The sequence below is a fragment of the Podarcis pityusensis genome (assembly GCF_964106645.2).
Source record: "Podarcis pityusensis genome assembly, chromosome: 17".
Lineage (NCBI taxonomy): Eukaryota > Metazoa > Chordata > Lepidosauria > Squamata > Lacertidae > Podarcis > Podarcis pityusensis.
Window position 1 is genome coordinate 20,667,585 of NC_138042.1, and position 12,975 is coordinate 20,680,559.

The 12,975-nt window shown below is 43.5% G+C and overlaps 1 protein-coding gene and 1 long non-coding RNA gene across 5 annotated transcripts in view; one reads left to right on the forward strand and one right to left on the reverse strand.

Moving 5' to 3' along the window:
- KDM4C (lysine demethylase 4C) overlaps window positions 1-12,975 on the forward strand; it is a gene marked incomplete at its 5' end in the record, with an annotated part of 196,664 nt that overhangs the window by 173,630 nt on the left and 10,059 nt on the right. For all 4 annotated transcript variants that reach the window (XM_080987737.1, XM_080987739.1, XM_080987738.1 and 1 more), the window contains one exon: window positions 8,255-8,374. In XM_080987737.1, the coding sequence (XP_080843863.1) occupies window positions 8,255-8,374 (120 nt within the window). The remainder of the gene's footprint in view (window positions 1-8,254; window positions 8,375-12,975) is intronic.
- The window catches only part of LOC308466823, a 76,423-nt gene continuing 64,109 nt past the window's right edge, over window positions 662-12,975 (reverse strand). The window contains exons 2-3 of the long non-coding RNA XR_013980985.1: window positions 3,655-3,867; window positions 662-1,636 (exon numbers count right to left, since the gene is read on the reverse strand). This is a non-coding gene — a long non-coding RNA (uncharacterized lncRNA). The remainder of the gene's footprint in view (window positions 1,637-3,654; window positions 3,868-12,975) is intronic.

Consider the following 12,975-nt stretch of genomic DNA (forward strand, 5'->3'; position numbering starts at 1 on the left):
GTGGTTTTTTCCATGCCAGGACTGAACACAGGTCCTGGCAGTATTCTGAAGGTGCGCACCGACCCCTCTCGCTCTCCAGGCTTCAGGCAGCTAGCCGCAAGCCTTCAGAGCGTGGTGGGAGTTCCCGCCGGGCTTCGAAGGCTTGCGGATAGCAGCCTGCAGCCTGAAGCCCAGGGAGCGCAACCTCGCCTACGCTCCCGGACGCAACCTCGCCTCCGCTCCCGTACCCGTTCTGGGGGCTGGGGTCGGGGGAAGCTCGGGCTTCCCCTGCCCCAGCCCCGTGGCTAAGAACGAAGCCAAGACAGCTAGTGGGATCCATCCCGCTCGCTGTCTTGGCTTCTTTGCTCTTTGGTGCTGGGGGTGGGAATAATCCCCTCTTTATTTCCCCCCCCCAAATCTAGGTGTGCCCTATGGTCCGGTGCGCCCTATAGAGCGAAAAATACAGTACCTATTTTTCCCCACAGGAGGCTGCTTTGTGTATTTAGCATATAATCACCAAATAAATATTCAGGAAGCTAATAATAGTTTACAAGCTAATAATAGTTGGGTTGCCATATTACAGAAAGTGAAATATTCCAGATATGTCTTGGAAATTCCGGGCATATGGCAACCCTAGTTTCCCGAACTTGGGTCTCCAGCTGTTTTTGGACTACAACTCCCATCATCCTTGGCTGGCAGGGCCAGTGGTCAGGGATGATGGGAACTATAGTCCAAAAACAGCTGGAGACCCAAGTTTGGGAAACACTAGTTTATACCATGACCCTTATTTTAATTCATATTGAGAAAATGTCTTTGGGTTGATACCAACCACAGTGCTTTCATAGTCAAAAGTGACATTTGAGTCCCAGTTTCCAAAGTCCACACTGTAGCACTGTTCACTGATCTACATTGTTGGTCATTTAAGGGTGTTTAGAACTGGAGTCTAAACCGTTAGTGAGAAAATTGCAGCTGGGAGCTAGTGGCCTGGCCATGTACATTGCATTCATATTCAAGGTACGGTTTGTATCCAGGCTTCTCAGGATCCTTGAGCCACATGTATGTTAGAAACATAACATGTTTATAGAACTGGAGTCTAAAGCCATCAGAGAGAAAGAAAAGAAGATATTCCATTTCAGTTTATAAAACACTAATGCTGAAATGTATCTCAGTCTTTGGACTGTGCTGCATTTTCAAGACTCTCAGGGGATATTCCAAATGCCCATGTGTTCTTGTTCTGTGCAGTCTTAAAAATGCCCAAATATGTGTGTTCTGTGGAGTATATATCACTGTGCAGTTAAACTCAGCCTGCAAGTCACAGCAGTCAAAAACAGTAATAAAAGACATATTACTACATGACTCAGGCTGTCAATCCAAGTAAATGTGACACAATTTACAGATTATTATTATTATTGGTCTACCAGTCTTTTCCAAAATGAATCTTTCCTCACCCGAAAGAGGCAAACATGAATAGAAATTTGAGGATTTTTCCTCATTCTTTTTATAAAAAAGCCAACATTGATACACGGAGCCCTTAACAGAATTATGCTGACACTAATGTAACTGCATCCTTTCAAACAGAGGACCCGAGAGAGCCTTCACTGAGATGAGAATGGTGACGATTAAGCCCCATCAGTCTGTGCTTCAAATTCATCTTCAGCTATGAAAAAAGGAAGAGAGCCATTTAGAAATGTGACAGCAAAAGTACATCACAGAAATTTTCTAAAGACTACTTCTGCATTTCCAAATACACCTAAATTTCACAAAACATCAAATTACCATCTTTGGCTTCCTTTGTAATGGAATTGGGCACATTTTTGTGATCATGCATTTGAACAAAAACGTCAGCATAATAACATGACAAATGGAATGCTACTTAAAAATAAGAGTTCTTCCACCCACATGGACGTCTTAGCCACAGATTTCCATAACTGAACATGTGCATGAGCACTCAATGGCTGTACGTTATAGCCAATTAGTGTCCCACAAGAGAGCAGTGTGCTAGGTAAAGGTAAAGGGACCCCTGACCATTAGGTCCAGTCATGGCCGACTCCGGGGTTGCGGTGCTCATCTCGCTTTATTGGTCGAGGGAGCCAGCATACAGCTTCCGGGTCATGTGGCCAGCATGACAAAGCCGCTTCTGGCGAACCAGAGCAGTGCACAGAAACGCCATTTACCTTCCCGCCAGAGCGGCACCTGTTTATCTACTTGCACTTTGACGTGCTTTCGAACTGCTAGGTGGGCAGGAGCAGGGGCCGAGCAACGGGAGCTCACCCCGTCGTGGGGATTCAAACCGCCGACCATCTGATCGGCAAGCCCTAGGCTCTGTGGTTTAACCTACAGCGCCACCCACGTCCCGTCAGTGTGCTACGAGAAATAAATTAATGAAACAAAGACCCTTGTGATTCCAGTGTACCAACACACAGAGGGAGCTATCCACTGAGTCTCTGCATAATCCACTGTCCCTTTGGCCTGGCATGAAAGGTAAACTTCTCCGATATAAGAGTGAGGCATGCCTCAAAATTTAATTCAGAAACCAAGTATGCTTCTTGCTGCCAGAAAACTGGAGACTCAGCTACATTACTAAGAAAAAGCATGTTTTATGCGTTATAACACTGTGACACCAGATGGCGCTGTGGAGTTACGTCTTCCGCCAATGTGATTTCCCACTTGGAGGTTTAAGGCGTGTTTTCTTGAAACGCTTTTTTGATGTGTCTAGATCCAGCCAGGAAAACCCACATTAGAACAATAGGGAAGGGTGTGTATCAAGTAGCTTTGTTACTTGCAGTGTTTACTTTATTCCTTCTCTTTAAAATAAATAAATAAGTTACCGATCCTGCATTTGAACTGGTAAGGAAACGTGATTTTAGAATGGCATTTTCTATCTCATAACGTTATGCCGCGGCTTTCCCTTCAGCAACGATTGGTGTCATGCCAACAGAAACATGCCAGCAATTATTAAGAGAGGTTAACTCATGTAATCTGCTGATTAGGCTGTGCTGTATATCATTCCTATTATGTACTCCCAAGATTCAGCTTCCTTTAGAAGGAAGCTGCAGGAGGCTCGCGGCATTTTGTAACATTTGCATTTCTTTACAGTTATATCGGTTGAGCATAGGTAGAGATTCACCGCTTAACACTCCACAAACACCCCGAAGTGCAACTAGTACCCTCAGATTCTTCCAGAGAGCAACTCCGCTCTCTGCCTGCTTCCAGTTTTTGAGCTCATCCACACTAGAGTTTAAAGTGGATTTGAAGCTGCTTCAGTCTTACCCACCTCCCTGTCTTTTTGCCGCATCCACATGATGCTCTCATCCGAGTGGCAGCCTTCACTACCCACCCCCAATTCATCCCATCCCAATCCATGGATAATCTGATAAGGGAAGTATTTGCAAAATTAAAGCACGTGTTACCCAACTGTGAATGCGCTGAAGTGCATTGTGAGAGTAGGGTTTGTATAGGTTTCATTAAGTTCCATCTAACACTACAACACCTAATTCCATTTTGCTTCCATCAGCTCAAAGAAAAGGATGCAGTTTGCTCTTTTTATAAGAATAAAACATCCCACAGAATTATTGTTGCTTCTCAGGCTCTCATTAGGGGCAGTTTAAGCATTCTTGATTGGCTAAATGCTTTCTCATTGCTCCAGCATTATTGTGCATATATGTACAGTCATACCTTGGATCCTGAACGAGTCAAACGTTTTGGCTCCTGAACCCCGCAAATCCAGAAGTGAGTGTTCTGGTTTGCGAATGTTCTTTGGAACCCGAATGTCCAATGTGGCTTCTACGGAGTTTCCTGCAGCCAATCAGAAGCCACACCTTGGTTCCCGAACGTTTTGGAAGTTGAACAGACTTCCAGAACAGATTCTGTTCGACTTCTGAGGTACCACTGCAGATATATAGAGATAGAGCACAATAGTTGGAAAGTGGGGGAAGGCGGTTGGGGGGGAAGCCTCTGAGCTTCATTGTGGGAGGAGTACTTTTCGTTGTGCATTTATCAAGGAAGACAAAGCTTTGGGGGGCAGGCAATGAAGAGGGCTGTTGAATCTGTTTGGGGTCCCACAGTAGATTGGAAAACAAGGCTCCATCTTACATCCCTGCAGAATTCTGACAATTATACATTTCAGAAACCAGGCTCTTTCACTCAAACAGTTTGAACTAGCACATACAGTCATGCATGTACAGTTCTCCCAAGCTAGATATGGTCAAAGAGGCTTTTGAGATGCTTTCAACAAATTTTCAGAGTTCTTCTTTCCATTAGTTTTAATAGCTTGAGTAGATAAATTTTATTAGTTGCTTTCATCTCTGTCATCGTATATATTTCTATGATAAGCTTGTCTATTGCTGAGCTGTTAATACTAATTACAGTGGTCATGTTCTTTATGAAAACTATCACTTTGTAAGCACAACTGTGAAAGCTTAATCACTCACACCCAAATTTCAAGCTAATGCACACAGAAATGGCTTAAGCAGAATGGACAGCTTGCATTTAGTGTATTAACTGAATGGGCTTGTTGACATTTCAGTTCAGTCCTGAGGGATACGCTTCCCATCTCAGGGAACCCCAATTCAGTCACCTTTACAACTTTGCTACAGGAACCCTTCTTTTCCCCCTAGATTTTAAACAGTGTGCGCTCACTCTTTGTGACAGTTCCCATACTCCTTCTCCTGCAATCTTTTTAAATATATATTGCCACTCTAAACCCTTGCTGAAACAATCATTAAATTTTCTATTACTACAGTGAATAGCCCATTATAAAGTTGGTAGGAGCTTTGATTTCTTCATGCACCTACTTTTTTTTTATCAAAAGGTAGAAAAAGTGGTATATCTTAGAAACATTTAACCAAAGACAATTGGAGAGCCTGGTGTACATTAAAATAAAGCAGCTATGCATATTGGGCTGGCAGCTTGCATGTTATGCCTAGAAAGATTCGTTGCCACTGCTGTTGTTGCCAGACCACAGATGAGCAGAGCAGATCAGACATTCAAGAGAGCAGGAGTTCTTCTCTGGATGGGATTAAAATCCAAACCAGAGGTGGGTCATATTGAAGGCGGGCCGGTATTGCCTTCACCCAGTTGCCAGTTAGGAGACTCATATAATGATGATAAATAATAAAAGCATAAATATAATGTTGAATAGATAACTATCATGCTTATGTGATTTACTAATGTAATTAGCCATCCAGTTACTTTTGCTGGTAAGAGAGACTGATTATAAAGGCCATGACATTATTAGAATGGAAATATTGTCGTCAGTGGACACTCTAAATTGCAGCTAACACTCCAAAATCTTTCTAGAGGCAAAACTCACCAGCTCTACATTCTTTTCACTGACCTGCATTTCCTCTCTATGTTCATACAACCCACACTCACTTAGGACCGTTCTTTATAGGGGAATCCCTAGGCTGCAGCCTGAATCTGCTTAGACTTGTTTTTAATCATCCTTGGTGTATATCTGTTATGAGGTTCCCCCACTTCATGTATCTTCTCAACTCTGGAGAGTGTTAATACCAGTTTCTAACATAATTTCCCTTACAGAGCCATTATCCCACATTAAGATTTTTTTCTTTGCCCTGTAAATATGTTTAAACAGCACTTCTAGAAAAGACTTTGTATCTAACGTTTGGTAAACCACTAAGGCAGGGTTGAGGAACCAGTGGCCCTTCAGAAGTCGCTTCTATCATCCCTGAACATGGAGCCCTGTTGTCTGGAGCTGAAGTCCAACAACAAACGGCAGGCCACAGGCTTCCCACACCTCCACCATTGGAAGGAAAATCTACAACTGGGGAAGCCACTGAGAAGCCTTCTTAGTATCTCTAGCTGTGAAACTGGCACACTGGTAATCAAAATTCTCCAGGTTGAACTTAAAGACCAATGTAGCATATTAAAGAGAAGGTGTTCTGTGTTCCTTTACTATCTGGGGCTTAATAAGTAAAAAACCCCAACACCTATTCTTGTGCCCTGACTATCATAAGAAACCAGTGGAGACTCTGGCAAAATTGGTGTAATTCCCCCCCCTCCATTTCTTGGTTTGTCAGGAGTCGACCACTGCGTGTTTTGCAGCCAAGGAAGTTTCCAGAAAGTCATTTTGCTTTGAATAATGGAGAATTGGCTGGTGGTTATTAGGCACAGTCAAACAGAGCAGATGGCAGTCTTCTTGCAAAATGAAAATAAGCATCACTTCCTCAACCTGGGCATCCAAACGTGAGAGACCAGGGAAAGCTGCTGTGTGCATTCCTATCCTCCTTGCATTTTCAGCCACAGGTCTTACTACATCATTACCTTAGTTTTTTTTTTTTATGTTGCATCATCTGTACCAATTTCCTCACCCTGGCCAAACACTGGGTCACTACCAATAGCAAGTTCTGCATGGCCCTGCAGTGAAAAAGCAGTTCTGAGATCACTTGTTTCTGCAGTAGGATTCTGGCAGCTGGAGGGAACATCAGAGGAAGTCTACAGCCATGGGGTGCATCATGCAGTGCCAAATTAAACACTCAGCCTGAAATCCACACCTCATTTATTGGGAAGATATCCTGTTCATGTTGAAAGGACGGGATACAGGGTTGTGAACTGAAACATAATGCAAAATGTTTGTCTAGTGCCTCAAATGATATATTTTATCATATCAGTGGCAGAAATGCTCATTCTCCCTCTCAGAATCAGCAGGAAAAACACTTGTTATATTTACAGCAGAAGTTACCTGAATGTGTGTGTGTGTGTACTGAGGACTGGAACCAACACACACACACACACACACACACACACACACACACACATGCACATTTCCTTGCTAATCAACATGCTGGTAGTTCAGCCCCACTGGAATGACAAACCCTAGGTAGCTCTCTCTTGCAAAGTAACATGTCAACCTTTCCATCTATTTCAAAGCCCCACTGTAGCAGAGCAGCTTGTAGAAATGAGCTTAGCAATCATCTGCAGAAAAGAGTTCTAATCTTATCAAGATGGGAATTGATTTTCTTCATCTTGATATAAGGAGCTTCACAGCATGCACATGCAATAGTATCAGTGGGATGGAAAGTACAGCTGTTCAGGCAAGATTATTAGGCTGGGAAACCTGTGGCTGCGTCCATATACAAGGCAATGTTGTCGTTGGCATCTAGGATCCTTATTGCCCAAATAAGTCATGCACTCGTTTTAGCCTTGCTTGAATCTACCACCAGAGGGAGCTGAGTTTACAACACTTAACACACACAAAGAGAAAGAATGCTCGCTGATTACAAAAGCTTTAAGAGCCATTAACAAATGCTTTTTTTCTGTAAAAGCTGTTCTCCGGCAGTTTGAATAAAGCTAGGGGTGGCATTTTTCCCATCGAGATTGAGATCATTTTCTGGCAACACTTGTATATCATCCTGAAGCACTTAAATGTAAATAATTTCGCTCCTCTCCTGTTTCATTGCCCTCTTGCAAGTGTGAGTCTTTGCTTTGTATTAGAAGAATGCAAAATAAAATGCGCCATTGTTACGGAAAACAATGGGCTAGTGACCATGGTCTTCCAATGTTTTAATTGGGAAAGGCATTCTCAATTCTACACCGATTGCCAACAAACTGAACATCTGTGCTATTATTGCCTTCTAATACTCAAATAATTTTTAAGGGTTTTTTTCGGGGGGTGGGGGTGGTATTGGCTTATATTTGCTTTTGATTTCCACAAATGAAAGCTGTTATACTAAGTGTTTATCTCATGCTGTATTTCTGCATTTAATAGCTGCATTCATTTACCAACAAGGCTAGGATTCTGCCTTCAGATTCTGACAGTTGAGTACCATGCAAGGATAAGAGTAGAGAATACCTGCCTATCTGGGAGACTCAGCCAGATGGGCGGGGTATAATTATTATTATTATTATTATTATTATTATTATTCCCCCCATCCACCACCTTTGTAGAGCTTAGTGAGTGCTACATAAACTTCTGGGTAGTGAGCAAATAGAAAAATATTTTATCTTATCAACATTAACCTTTTGAGCTCTCTGCAGTGATGGGAGAGTGCTGGTAAAGAGTATCGCAAGGCTTTTCTTTGGGATACATTTTTCCATATCATCACCAGAATCTTCTTGTGCCATTCGAATCACCGTGTTATGTTGACATTGCTCTTGTGTATTGTTATGAGTGGGGGCTTGGAACACTCTTTGGTTCATAGAGTGTGTGCTAACAGGATAGCAAGAAGACTCCCTTCGTGACTGAGCCATACTCATACGTAGTCTTTCTACCTCCCTGTTTAATAACCGGATATCTCTTTGTTTTGTTTTGATCCAGAGCCGAGATTGCCTGAAGCTGGGCCCACCTGCAGAGGGAGAAGTCGTTCAAGTGAAATGGCCAGATGGAAAACTTTATGGTGCAAAATATCTAGGAACCAATGTAGCCTACATGCATAATGTAAGTTGCATTTAGTGATCTGTAAATTGAAAACCTTCATTCGGTTGTCGGATTCCAGTGCTCATTATATGGTCAGTATTATGTTGGTTGTGCTAGATGAAAACTTATTTAACAGGGATAGCCAACTGACAGTCTGCAAGATGTTTTGGCCCAGTACCTGTGGTTCAATTTGTGTCTCTCCAGATGAGAGTGTTCCCTAGCTTCACCTCTGCTTGGACAATTGGCAGCCTTGCTTACAGTGGTCGGAGGGTGGGAGGGATGACTTAGTCATACAGACAATGTCTAAGGTCAGTAAACCTGAATTACTTGTTTCAACCCAATTCTATGTTTGTAAAAGTGAACTCAGATCTCCAGTGAAACCTTGCCAGGATCATCGTTTAGTTACAGCTCACAATAAGAGCACCTCGTTTCAAACTTCTAGGCCCGTGGGCCAGTTTAATGGCCATGTTCTTAAGATACCCTTCAACAGCTGTGGATTAATCAGAAGAGCATCATGACATTTGAAACTTAAGCCACCTATCCTGGTCTTTTGTGGTGCCTGGCCTCTTACAGCTGACCCCCAGGCCGAGTCGTAACTGCAGCAGGTGGGGTGAATTCCTCACAGTGGTATTGGCAGCCTTGCAATAGGCTGTGGCAAGAACTCCTGAATTGCACTAGCATGAATACCTCAACAGATGGGAAATGAAAATAACTTGAAATGTTGGTGCAGAGTCATTTTAAGATATATAAAATTAGATGATGTAAGATGAACCATTGTTCTTGACAACTGTGGCCATTAAAAACAGTTACTCAGGGTAAGCACATGTGCCTTATTAGAAGTAGAATTATTTCCTGTTAGTCGGATAGGTCACATGAGAGCCCTAATTGCCCATTTCTTGGGACCATGTGTCCTATCTTCTAACAGTAAGATCAGGCAAAAAAAAAAGTGCTGGAAAAAGCAGAAAGGTGATATGACAGGTGGCATTTTAAAACAAAGCAGTTTCAATTAAGAAACCATAACATTCTTGTAGGGTTGTGGAGACATTTCTGTATGGAGGATGAGAAAAGGAGAAATGAAAGAGTGGGGGAAACCTTTATGTTGCTTAGGACACTTTCATGCATTACAGTTCCCACGCCAGAAAATACTTATGTCCTTCAGGCCTAATGCCATTTTCTTTGGCAGCAGTAAAGAAAGTGCTGAACCCTTTCCCTGCCAGATGTGTTCTTTGTGAAGCTTGCCGTCAGCTGCTTTTACCCCACCAGTGTCCCAGGCCTGCTTTTGTGAGAGATGGCATGATCATCTCAAGAGGGATTTGTTCCTCACAGCAGTGCCACGCTTGAGTCTAAGCCTAGGCATCTCTCCTCATTCTGCTGTTCTGAAAAAAACTGAGCCTCCTCATTCTAATGGTCAGTTCTTTTGGTGCTTTGAAATACTAATGGCTAATCAACAAAGGAGTTCCCCAGACTTCATCAACACTTGTTAATTGATTAGGATTAAAGACTCTACACACTTAGGCCGTTTACATAGGTTAATTAACTCTTCACATGCTAATTGCTGATGTTCAGAAGTAGGTACACACATTCCGATGCACATGGATCTTGATTACATTCTCAAAGTCTAACACATAGTCTTTATACATAAAGACTAATTTAACACCACAAACCCCTTTCTAAGACACTTTGATACTGTTCTTATAACAGCATAAGGATAACATACAGGTTTAAATCTTAATATGTACTAAACCTAAACATTTAGCACCACAGATCTATTACACTACTTAGTGATTAACACCAACATACGAGTGGGTGGCGCTGTGGTCTAAACCACAGAGCCTAGGGCTTGCCGATCAGAAGGTTGGCGGTTCGAATCCCCGCAATGGGGTGAGCTCCCGTTGTTCGGTCCCTGCTCCTGCCCACCTAGCAGTTCGAAAGCACGTCAGAGTGCAAGTAGATAAATAGGTACCGCTCCGGTGGGAAGGTAAATGGCGTTTCCATGCACTGCTCTGGTTCACCAGAAGCAGCTTAGTCATGCTGGCCACATGACCTGGAAGCTGTCTGTGGACAAACACCGGCTCCCTCGGCCTATAGAGCGAGATGAGCGCACAACCCCAGAGTCGTCCGTGACTGGACCTAACGGTCAGGGGTACCTTTACCTTTATGAGCAGGAAGTGGCGCCATACTAAATAACCCCTTCCCCTGGTGTCTGCACACAGAATGCAAAGGTCTGAAGGAAGGAGCCTTTGCACGTCTCGGCTTCCCTGAACAGTTGGGGTTCCAGATTGCACAGAACCGTGATTGCACAAAATCTCAACCTTTCAGACGTGTGCATTCTATCACTGGCACTAGGGAGAAGAGCTGTACGGCACAGTGTTGCTTCCTGCTCATTTTAATCATGCATAGAGCTTCGGTCTGAACTAGTTGGGTTTAGGCACCATGTCACTTTGTACAGATGCTGAAGTGTGATGGGAAATCAAAACATGGTCACTGTTTTAGTGTTGCAAATCTGTGAAGATCTGTAATAATAAAAAAGTCCAAGATTTTTTAAGTGGAAACCTGAGCCTTAAACATTGTCTTATGATTTTGCTTGTGTGTCCCTTTTTAATATGCATGTGTGAGCTTATGAAGATGACTAAATTACCCATGTACCTAATCAAATGCTTTCCAGCAATTCCAATTAAACTGCTAATTTATGATGTCCTGATGCAAGAAAAGCACATAGAGAGAACTAAGTAGCAAATGTTACTGACATACTATTGCAGTAGTGGTTTTTATTATTATGTGTGTCTGTCTCTTGGGGCTGATATAAATTAATATGGACAGTGATTGACAAACTGAGTGGTCTACATTATGCCAACTCAAGCCTAGTTCAGATTTGGACTCATTAGAGATGATCTATTGACACTCTCTGCCATAAACCCCTATTGAATAACTTAAAGGAGCCATTACTTGTCATTAGATCTCTACAATTTGGAAATATTTTCCCAGCACAGAATAGAATTTGGTTTCTAATTAAATGGTGTGGCAGACACACGGCCGAATCTTCTGGAAGAGCTGAAACCGCATAGTATGGACAACATTGGCTGTTTTTGTGTGGTATATTATGCCTAGATTTAGAGGAGATTATCAGTTATGGGGAGCCTGTACACACACACACACACACACACACACACACACTGATGTTGGACTACAATTCATCTCATCTCTGACTGTCAGACAGTGGGTGGTTATATATATACACATATAGAACTAATATCACTACCCTGAAAATGTTTGGGCTAACAAAAATCTTTTAATACTGCCAGGAAGGCTTTAGACATATTTGAGTAAGGTGTGTGGATCTCTACTGTACATATGCAGTTTTTTATCTCTGAATTTATTATCATTATCATTATTAATGCATTTGTTTCAATGGGCACTTTGAACTTTAAAAATAAACAACCACATTTGGTCAAGAGCACAAGGAACAAAGCTGTGATGGGACGATGAACTGCTTGTGTGTAAAATCCTAGTCCCTCAGAGTTTGGTCAAGTTTGCAAACCTCTGTCTGTAACGGAGCCCCTTAAACATGGCTCCATCAGTCGCTGGCAGATTCCGACAGTGGTTGCTTTCGGAATCGCTTCCAACATAAAAGCTCCTTAACGGAAACACGTCTTCTGGACTCTCTGCGTGACAGTTTCCGGCGAGGAGTGGGTGTCCCTACAGGAGGTCCTGAAACCTCCCCACTGTTTTCGCTGGAAGTGTCTCTGAGCCATCCCTCCAGCTCACTTTCCCTCAGCTCAGCTCCTCTCCCCCTACTGGTTCCCTCTTCAGCTGCTGAGTCTCTCCCAACCTGTGTGAGCCCTTTCACTTCCCTTCCTTCCGATGGCAGTTCCCTGACATCCACCTCCCCTCCAGGGCCCCCTTCATCCCCTCTCGCCCCCTCCTCTACGGGCGGTGAGGAGGCAAAACCCCGGAATGAACTTCCTTCATCTTCCGATGTCCCGAACACTTCTCTCCACCTGTTGCGGTTCCTGGTCTCGAAGTACTCCTCCTCCTCAGAGTCCATCTCCCCTTCCCCTTCCGAGTCCGAGAATCCTTCCAACTCCTCCTCCTCATCGGTGGTCCCAAAGTATTCCCTCCGGAACCTCTCCACAGGCTGAGGTTTCCTTGGGAACCTTTGATGGAACGTTTCTATCAATACCTCGTCATTGATATCTTCTGCCATTACCCAAGTGTTTTCTGACTCCGGTTCTCCTTCCCACGCTACCAAATACTCCACCTGATCCCCCTTCCACCTGGCGTCGAGGATTTCTGCCACATGGCTGCTGCATTCCCTTTCTTCTATGACCGGTCCCCGAGTGGCCATCCCTTCTCGTCCCCCCTCATACGGTGACAGTAACGACCTGTGAAATACTGGGTGCAGTTTCATGTGGTTGGGTAACCGGAGCCTGAAAGCCACTGGGTTGACCTGTTGAATGACCTCAAAGGGACCCAATCTCCTGGGTCTTAATTTCTTACAACCTCCTTTGAACGGCAACCCTTGGGTTGACAGCCACACCCTATCTCCCGCCCTTATGGTTTCACCTTCCCTTCGGTTCTTGTCTGCCTGCCTCTTGTATTCTTCCTTCGCCCTTTCTAAGTTG